The sequence below is a fragment of the Coccinella septempunctata genome, chromosome 1 (assembly GCF_907165205.1).
Source record: "Coccinella septempunctata chromosome 1, icCocSept1.1, whole genome shotgun sequence".
In the NCBI taxonomy this organism is placed as follows: Eukaryota; Metazoa; Arthropoda; class Insecta; order Coleoptera; family Coccinellidae; genus Coccinella; species Coccinella septempunctata.
Window position 1 is genome coordinate 58,064,591 of NC_058189.1, and position 10,137 is coordinate 58,074,727.

The 10,137-nt window shown below is 34.1% G+C and overlaps 1 protein-coding gene across 1 annotated transcript; it reads right to left on the bottom strand.

The window, feature by feature from the left end:
* Positions 1-323: 323 nt before the first annotated feature.
* On the bottom strand, positions 324-8,731 carry LOC123322692 (peptidoglycan-recognition protein 1-like). The gene is made up of 4 exons (XM_044910677.1): positions 8,495-8,731; positions 3,619-3,810; positions 840-1,166; positions 324-625 (listed from the first exon to the last, which is right to left on the bottom strand). Exons 1-4 carry the CDS (start codon positions 8,523-8,525, stop codon positions 438-440), a joined length of 738 nt encoding a protein of 245 aa, XP_044766612.1. The 5' UTR covers positions 8,526-8,731; the 3' UTR covers positions 324-437.
* Positions 8,732-10,137: the final 1,406 nt, after the last annotated feature.

A 10,137-nucleotide genomic window follows, 5' to 3' on the forward strand; every position in this document is an offset into this window, starting at 1 on the left:
AGAATTAGATGCCACTAAGTCATCACACCATACGATAATTAAGAAGACTTTGTTGTTCTCTTTTTCATTCTTACTTTTATAGTATTTTCTATCCTTAGTTAGGTGCTTTCTAAATATGGAAGTTCCATAAATAAAATTTTATAATTTTTAGTTTCATTCTTTCATTAACCCTCTTTCATTCGATAATATTACTTCACGTGAGGATAGAAAGATAGTATGTTATCTGAAATCTCATTCATTTTTCTCGTCATGAGTTATTTTGCTCAGTTTGGATGATATTGGTACACTCATTGGGAAATGAGAATCAGCAAATAAAAACATCGTACATTACAAAAATATATATTTAGTCAAAATCAATGTAAAAAAATACAATTTGTAAAAGTCATCACAAGAATCAAAATAAAATTTCCCCTCAATAAATTGAAAGAGAAATTCAGTCAGCCACAGGCAGTATCTAAGATTGTCTCCTGAATCCGATCGGTGACTTCTTGAAGTTGTGGTTTCTCCTCTGGTCTAGTCATCACACGGAAGCAGTGGTGGAGTTTGTGATGGGAGATGGCGAGGTTTACTAAGATGATCAGCTGATCTTTCTGAGTTGAGGTTAGATTGGTTACTCCAGGGTAGCCTGCAAAAAAGTAGAATTTAAATCTATACTGATAATATAAAGAGGTGAAGTTTGTAAGTTTGTGGGTTTGTAGGAAGTAAGCTCTTGAACTACTGAACCGATTTAGAAAATTCTTTCATCAGAAGGGAGTTTCATTATTCCTGAGTATATAGGATATATTCGATAGTGACTTATGTTATTTTTCAATGTGAAATAATGTATTACAAATACATACCCAAAAATGCAAATGCCAATGTGGAATTGTCACTATAAGGCGATATGTCTGGAGCATAATGCCAACCTCTACCTTCGTAGATTCGATCATCATTAGCTATGATGAAATTGTAAGGTAGATCTCTATCATTCTCACGCAAACTACGTTCTTGTAAACTTCGTATCTCCTTGGTGCAATTCTGCTGGTCGTAACAAGTTGGACTGTTGGTGAAGACCAGTATGAGTTTGTTGCACGGTGGTGCCAGATCTTCGTTCTTATCTACACGAACTGCTCTCCAATTGTGTCTTGAAGCTAGCGAAATCACGTATGATGGTTCTGCTTCTCTGTCTGAAAAGGGGAGACAGGGAATGAAAACGTGTCATTGGGTATTACTTTTAGGTACAGTGTAAGATCATGCAAGTTAGTTCAATCCGTTTAAAAAATTCCTTTGACTGTTAATAAATGTCTCATAGAAGTAGCTGATTTTGGCGTTTCCAGAGATCACTATAATATCAGTGAGTCTTTGACTTGTACGAATATTTCAACAGTAAATTATTGAGATCGAAAGAAACACTTTTTTCTTTTAACATTCTTTCCAAATCGGCTTGGTTCAAAAGATACAAGCTGTTGAAAAACCATAAATAAATGTTATTTCCTACAAACGGTTTCATCGAATGAAATGAATTTCGGAATAAAGTTTTTCATTTATTTGATGAATGTTTTTTGAACAAAGATATCACCCAAGTACGTCCATAAAAATAATAAAAAATCAAAGAACCCAACTCTTGAAATTAAGTTGAACGCTATCTTGAATATTTGGACGTTTTGTAAAATGAAAGTATTTTTCATATTTTCTCGTATAATGCGTAGTCTTAGAATAATTTGATGTTCAAAAATTAAAAATTATTTGTGGAATTTGAAAAAATGGGTACTGAATGGGGCTGAATACAACTCTTTTTAAAAGATCTATAGATATGTAGTGTCACAGATTAAGCTAGTTATTCTGAAGGGAATTTTGTTTCTCTGGCGGTTGGATAGCCCACTTAAAAATTTAATGCCTATATCTTTATATCAGGATTGAATAGGAAAAAAAGAGGGATAGAAAGAAAGGGTTTCTTTTGAAAGGTTGACTCTTGCCCATAATATTCAGATCACATTGCTTTGAATTTCGTACTTTAAATGATCTGTTCAATCAGTTTTTCTAAAATAAATGCATCTTTGACTATTAAAAAGGATCAGGTCACCCTTTATCAGGTTTCAGTAGCAATGGAGCTGCTGATGTATCCTTATTGTGTTGGGGTGCCAGTGGCATTAGTGATTAGACATGGAAGTCTCATTTCATTCAACGACAATGTTTATATCTGATTTTCTGCGTTTCCAGACCAAGGAAACTTCGTTATCTTATTCTCCAAATTTTTTTCTCGATAAAAGTGTATTTGTTTTCTCTGCATCACTTGGAAGAAATGTTATCTTCGAAAATCTCTTCCTATCATATATTTCAGTTTTTGTTACTGAATTTGGGTCATATTTCGTATGTAAATATGAATTAGGTTCACTAAGTTTACTTAATGAATTATTGAAATTTAGAGAAGGAAAATTTTACGTCTATCAGGCACGTGGCTTAGAAATCCCTAGACGGAATACACAAGGACAATGCCATTCTGAATAATATGACGTATTTACGAATTATTCACTTGTTGAACGGTTGATTATTTTCAGACTAGTTTCAAACTGCTTGAGAAAACTTTCATTACGATACTTTTTAGTACGGAAAATTGAAAATTTAGATGAATGAATATGAACAGATTTGAAAAGCAGGTATTAATTCGAAAAAAATCAGAATATTTGAAGGATTTTTACTCCGGGAGAAATATCAGTTCAGAATAGCCGGACAGGAAAATTGATGGATAAAGTATATAAAGGGATAAATAAAATATCCTAACATTTTTTTTTCGCACTGAAAGCTCTATAAAGCCCCAGCTCCAAAGATTAAAATGAACCACCACTATTCTGTCAACGACGCCGAGTATGTTCCTCATATTTTTCGAATGTGTAAAACGGCTGGCCCATAAAATTGAAGCAGAAATGTATCAGATTTACTCAGAAAAATTTCTATTTCTTTCTGACAGTCCTAGAACTCTAATTTCAAGGATCAAAACAAACTGGTATTCTGTTCCTCTTTTTTCTTTCGAAAATTTTGATCATCAATCTTTATATTGAAATAAAATATGGTTCCAACACTCGAAGACTCTGTTTATGACTTTAAGCAGTTGGCAGCAGTTGACGAACGTCTTTTTTCAATTTCACTAGGTTACGAATTGTAGCCAATGGCGAGACTTTTCGAGAAATTTTTTCATGTGGAAATTCATAGAAGAGATAATTGCACCTTGGAAAGTTAATAACATGAATGAATATTTGTTCTTCAATAAAAAAAAAAAATTTTTTTTTTCGTTTGACGAATGAAAAAATTTCTGACTTTGCGAGCTGGCCAACTGATTGAATTGAATTATAATGAAAACCCCATATAAATTAGTGGTTTATGACGTAAGATATTCATTTCCTTCTCTTTTTGAACTGACCACTGAAACGGTGTAGACCCTTCTTGACCTCCGAATACTGAATAATCAATGCTTTAATGGCCGTATACACAAAGATTAAATTCTTAAACCACTTTTAATCATATAATTTATATGGGATAAAGATGGTTTAAGAATTTAATCTCTGTTTAGTGAAGGAGTGTATACAGCTCTAAGTTAAATCAGCCCAATAAATGTTGATATGAACAATTTATTTTACTTACATTCAACTATGAGCAATCGGAAACCGATTGTCATTCCTAGAAACAGCAGGAAGGTTAGGGTTCCTAAAAAGAATACGGCATGTCCGTCCGTACATCTTTTTTTTTTAGTTGGTCCGTAGATGAGAGGTGTTGTTTCGGATGCAATATCGTTGATGATGTAATTATATTTCATCATACAAACCCTACAAGTTCCTGAAAAAAAGAAGCATGGTGCAATGATGAGGAATAACCATCATTATAACTGCATATCTGATTGTGATGTCGCAGTGGGCTTAGAAATATTTCCATTTTGCAGATGTCAATAATTTTTACGAAATTACAACAAACTGAGAGTACATTGAGTACAATAAAAATTTGACTGTCAGTGTCACGAAATTCCATGATGTTTTTCAGTATAGAGAGGTCAAGAATGATTCAAAGCCCTCTGGGATGTCACAATAATTAATTAAGACGCTGTATGTATAATAAGCATAAATAAGATATTAGTAAAACAAATATTGAAAAAAAGAGCCGAAAATTTATGAAATGCTCTAGCTGCAAACTTTCGAAAAAATGCCGAAGGCACTGAATTGAATCAGGAGCTTTTAGGCGCTTGTTGAAATTTCAAACCAGAGCGGTTACCCATCCAGGTAATAAACCCTTCCATCGCTGCTTAACTCCTTGAAGTACTCGGCTCTTGAATAACGGTTTGATAATTCAGCAAAATTTGAGTTTTATCTGTCTAATAGTTTTTGACACACAAATATTGTTGTTGCGACTAATTTACCTATTTTCTAGTGAAACTGTCGTCATGAAATTTTCCATAATTCTTGGTATCGGTATTCTTATTCTACAACTACCTTCTTTATCGTGTTAAGTGTTTGGGCTAAAGCTGTAGCTACTGCTGTGTACCTCAGGAATCGTTTTGTAATATCCGAACACGGAACTACTGCTTATGAAAAGTGGTACGATAAAAAACCAGATGTGAGTCAAATAAGAATACATATTTGCTAGCAAAGGTTAATTCCAAAAGAAAACGTCTGGAGTGGTAGAAAAAAAGTTTAAAAGAATAATAAAGAATGATCACGCCTAAAGGCAATGAATACAATAATAAGGATAAATTCAGATGCATACCACCCGACGATATGAATATCAACAAGTGTTACGATCTGAATTGAACTAGCCAATTTGCCATTGTCAAGGCCCCAAATGGAGAAAAGCAGATGCTGACCATGGTTTCGGCCTCATTTGGCCTCATCAGAGGAACATAGCATTTTTCTACGGTGGAGAACGTTTGGAATTGATAGAACTTTATTCAATATTGGCATGTTCTGGGTACTATACATTTATCCAGAGCGCCACCCAATATGAAACGGTGTCCGATTCAATCTCCTCCAGATAGAAACCAAGACGAAGACGATAACATATGTCCCATATTTTCCCTAACTGGCCTAATTCAGTACGCCGATTCGCTTTGCGAACAACAGACGTATGACGAATTGAGAAGTCTGGGAACACGTTCAGATCACGGCAGAAATGATGCCAGCGGTACAATAATAAAGAATGATCACGCCTTAAGGCAATGAATACTATAATAAGGATAAATTCAGATGCATACCACCCGACGATATGAATATCAACAAGTATTACGATCTGAATTGAACTAGCCAATTTGCCATCGTCAAGGCCCGAAATGGAGTACGCTCCACCGAAGAAAAGCAGATGCTGACCATTTCTCCCGTGATCTGAACGCGTTCCCAGACTTCTCAATTCGTCATACGTCTGTTGTTCGCAAAGCGAATCGGCCTACTGAATTAGGGAAAATAATGCTATTGTCTTCGTCTTGGTTTCTATCTGGAGGGGATTGAATCGGACACCGTTTCTTATTGGGTGGCGCTCTGGGTAAATGTATAGTACCCAGTAGAACATACCAATATTGAATAAAGTTCCATCAATTCCAAACGTTCTCCACCGTAGAAAAATGCTATGTTGCTCTGATGAGGTCAAATGAGGCCGAAACCATGGTCAGCATCTGCTTTTCTTCGGTGGAGCGTACTCCATTTCGGGCCTTGACGATGGCAAATTGGCTAATTCAATTCAGATCGTAACACTTGTTGATATTCATATCGTCGGGTATGCATCTAAATTTATCCTTGTTAAAAAGAATGATTTTAGTGGGCTTCAGAGATCATATAAAAGGCTACGCAGGATGTAGGATCCCAGTCAAACACGAAGGACGCTAGCAAAATCATGTGGGTTGGTTCAACAAGCAGTTTCTGTAGAATTGAAATCGATTTGAATCGTTCAAAAGCAAGAACACTGAGAAGCTCATGAAGTGAATAATGATTTGGTAGGTTAGGCTCACTTCTTTACCAGACATCGAAAATTGGCTCCCAAATTGGATCGTCACGAAAAACGAGGCATTTATTGAGGTGGAAATCGAAAAAATGTGGAAAAAAGTAGTAGCCAGCGATGGAGAATAAGTTGAAAGATATTTCCATTCATTTCGTTCTGAAAGGAATGCATTTTTAAGAAGAAAATTAAATTAAAAACTGAATTTAATTGATTGCGAAAACACCCCTCTTGTTTGTCGATGGAATTCGAACTTTTTGACGCCATTCATGCCTGGAAATAAAGGTCAATGTGCACCAAAGCTGATATCGGGGACATTTCAGACGGTATTTCAATAATATTTATCACCCACAAGAAATGTGTACAGACGAAAAAGAACCTTCAATCGCGACGATAATTCCGAGACTTTGTCATTTTATCATAGTAGGTTTTGTAAATACTTGCTTATCTTTTAATCGATTGTGAATTCGATTATTACCTATTGTGGTGGAATAAGATCATTTTGGATATCAGATTTTCGTTTTGGGAGCTTGGTTATAGCATCTGGGAGTCAATTGGCAGAAAAGGCGAATTTTTATTTTTGTTTTGCATGAATTTCAAGGCCATGAAGTCCGGAATGAGCCCGATGTCAATAAATGAAGTGCATGGAATTTTGGAGGGTTTGTTGTTTTGTTTTTGACATTCTAACAACTGCCAAAATTCAATAGACTACTTGGGACCCATTGTTCTGGAGGTTCGTTACCTGTTACCTGTTACCCAGAGGCTGTCCATACAGTGAAATTGTTTGATGAAGTTTTTTTTGTAGAGGCAACGATGCATCGAAAACATACAGTCTTTTTGTTATAAATATGCTCAAACAGGTCGATGAGTATTTCAAATATAGGCATTTCGATGTTGGAAAATGATATAGCGTGTCCCAAATTTGAGATATGAGATGATTTTGTGAAATAAAGATCAGAATTTTTTTAAGACTATTCTTAAAAAGGTGGGCAGGTATATAAAGTTACACATATGCTCCAAATATCAAATTTTTTTCCTCGTAGTTGGAAAGATATACAGGGTGAGACTTTGACTCGTTCAAATATTTTAACAGTAGATTCTTGAGGTCAAAAGAAACCATTTGTAACCTAATGAAAAACTATAAAAAATTTTTATTGTTGGTTCTATCTCACAAACGGTTTTATCGAATGAAATGAATTTCGGAATATAGTTCTTCATTTATTTGATGAATCTTTTTCGAACACAAGTTATCACCCACGTCTTCCAGTTTTCTCATTATGACCATTACATACCATAAAAATACCAAAAATTCATAGAATCCAAGTCTTGAAACCAAGTTGGACACTATCTAATGAATATTTGGACGTTTTGTAAAATAAAAGTATTCTTTATATTTTCTCGTATAATGCTCCATTTTCGAGTAATTTTATGTTCCAAATTTGAAAAGTATCTGTGAAATTCGAAAAATTGAGAACATTGGCTGAATACAATTCTGTTTCAAAGATCCACAGATGTGTAGTGTCACAGATTTAGCTAGTTATTCTGAGGTAATTTTATTTTTCCAGGGGTGGCACAACTCATTATGAACCCTTAAAATGGCCAAATCTTTTAATCAGGGCCGAATCGGAAAAAATGGTATAAGAAAAAACTTTCTTTTTTTTACCTCAAGAATCTACTGTTAAAATATTTGTACGGGTCAAGGAATCACCCAGTATATTTAACAAACATCAACGAATTCGAGAATCAAGGTATCATTATGGATATCAGGCTTGTTACTCTCCTTACTTATTTTATTTATTTTATAACCTTTTTTTTTGACAAAGAATAATGAACAAATAATATTTCTTGATCTTGACATTCCATATTTAGAATTTCCAAGTCAGATTCCTTCATTTCCGAATTACAGTTGATGTTTGTTAAATACCTATTCAAAATATAATATTTGGTGCGCTTGTGTAACTTGATATACCCTTCAAGAATAGTCATAAAAGAATAGGATTGCCATTTAAAAAAATTATTCATGACATCATATCTCAAATTTGGGACACACTGTATAACATTTCCTCACATCAAAAACAGGGTAATTTAAAATACCAATATCTGTCCGGGCATATAGATACATGCAACAACAAAAAATGTCTTTTATTTACTGAATTCACTCGAAATAAGAGATTCGCACTGTAGATTATACGCTCAATAATGATTCGAACTTTCAACTTTCTAACGTTAAAATTTTTGAACTGCAAACTGTTTGGATGAAAAACGTGCCCTCAAATATTACTTTATCAGCCTTGTAGGTAATACAGATAATCAGATCATCTGATCGTTTGTTTGATCAAACATCTGAACAATATAACAAAGTCGGTACACAGGAAGATATACGATAAAAATGATTTTTGCGAAATTCTGTTCTGTTGATAATTTTTGATGAACCCAGGAAGTGAGGAGTAGAAAAAGTTTTCGTAATTTAAATTTTTTCAATATGAGTATAAAAAATATCAACTTCTAAAATGATTTTAATTAAGAAAACAGGAAATGTACTTACTTGTTGGTGGTGGATTCGAATTATAAAACATGATTTACCCATCAGAAGAAACCACAAAGAAGAAAAAAACAGATAATCACTCATAAAAAAGAACACAAATCTCTGCCCTTCGCAGAAGAAACATTCGGAGTTACATTTCTTACAGCCTTAACCGCTTCGTGTAAATTTTGCTATATCACTTTTGGAACTTCTAATTCGATTCCATGGAGCACACTGGCATGGTCTTGTTGATATACCCGACACGCTGATTTTGGCTACGCCCACTCTGTTATCAATCCAAATCTACTCATTATGGACAATCGTACTTAACGTACGATGAATCGGTTTAGTGATTATGATGAGCCGACTACTTTTTATTCTTTTACATTCATCTCAGAATTTGCAGTCTTCAGTTCATATTTAAACCTTAGTTTTATAGTAAGTCTCATTCAAACCCCATTGATTTTGGTCATTAATTTACAAAATAAGGGCCCATTTAGGCCATTTATCTGATTATTCTGGGAATTCTGCAGTGAGCAGGAGATGAAAGTTTAGCTCAGTGATCGGTGATGAATTTAATCAGTGACCCCAAGTGAGAGAATCTTGGAAACTAGGAAGAGCTAGAGCAAAACAGATGGCACGTTTTCGAACATTTTTTGATGCTTCGTTTTTGAGATGAAACCATTTTGTTAATTTCGAAAAGTTCATGCACATAACTTTTTTGTCCTTGAAGTAAGAGATCTAAAACTTGAACCTTCAACAGGCATTCTGAAAAATTTTTTCGTCGTTTAGTTTTTGAAATATCAATTAATTTTTGTGCTAGGCTGACTTCTGTTGGAGAGTATAATTTCAATCCGTCTGTCCAATATTTTTCACACTAACATATAATAGTATTCGAGTATATCGTATTTTTCATAGTTTTCATAATTATTCATCATTTTTCAAAGTTTTCCAAACAGTGAAAATAATAATGAGCTGAACCAATTCTGCAATTCGATAACATATCTATGTTTCGGAATTTCTACTCCCCATTCTGCGATCAAATTCTATGCTCACCCTTATTGGTATCGATGAAATCAGAGCGGACTTGATGAAAATATGCCAATATGATCAATTAACTCAATAATTCACGTTCAGAAGAAAACTGTAGACGTTTTTGTATTTTTGGAATCTGCGATTTGTTCTGAATTCAAAAATGAGAATCTCAATAATAATTTGCATTGAAAAAAAAGAGAGCTTCGCTTCATATTTCGAAAATTAAGAGAGAAAAAATTTTTCGGAATGCATGTAGCATGTAGAAGGTTCAGGTTTCAGATCTCTAACTTCAAAGATAAAAAAATTATGTGAATTTCTCTAAATCGTCAATGTCTTAATTTTTGCTAATAACTTAAAAACGGAGCATTGTAGGAGGCTACGGATTACACCATTCTTTGTTTCTGTGAAAAACAGTTCAGCAAGGTGCAAGGTGTAATGTATTATGTTGTGCTCTAGCTCATCTAGGTTTTTAAACGCTCTTATTAGACGTCGAATTTTGGACACCCTGTATGTGTATTCTTCGGCCATGATGAAAAACTGTTTTTGAAAAATGATCTTATATTAAATATCGTTTGAAAATAGGGGATCATTATTCCTCACAGCCTTTAGAAGAATTTTTGAGTTGGAAT

Coding starts and splice junctions, on each gene's coding strand:
- LOC123322692 (XM_044910677.1), bottom strand. CDS start 8,525: ATGTTTTATAATTCGAATCCACCACCAACAA. Junction 1,167..3,618: donor CCGATTGCTCATAGTTGAAT/GTAAGTAAAATA, acceptor TCCCCTTTTCAG/ACAGAGAAGCAGAACCATCA. Junction 626..839: donor ATTGGCATTTGCATTTTTGG/GTATGTATTTGT, acceptor ACTTTTTTGCAG/GCTACCCTGGAGTAACCAAT.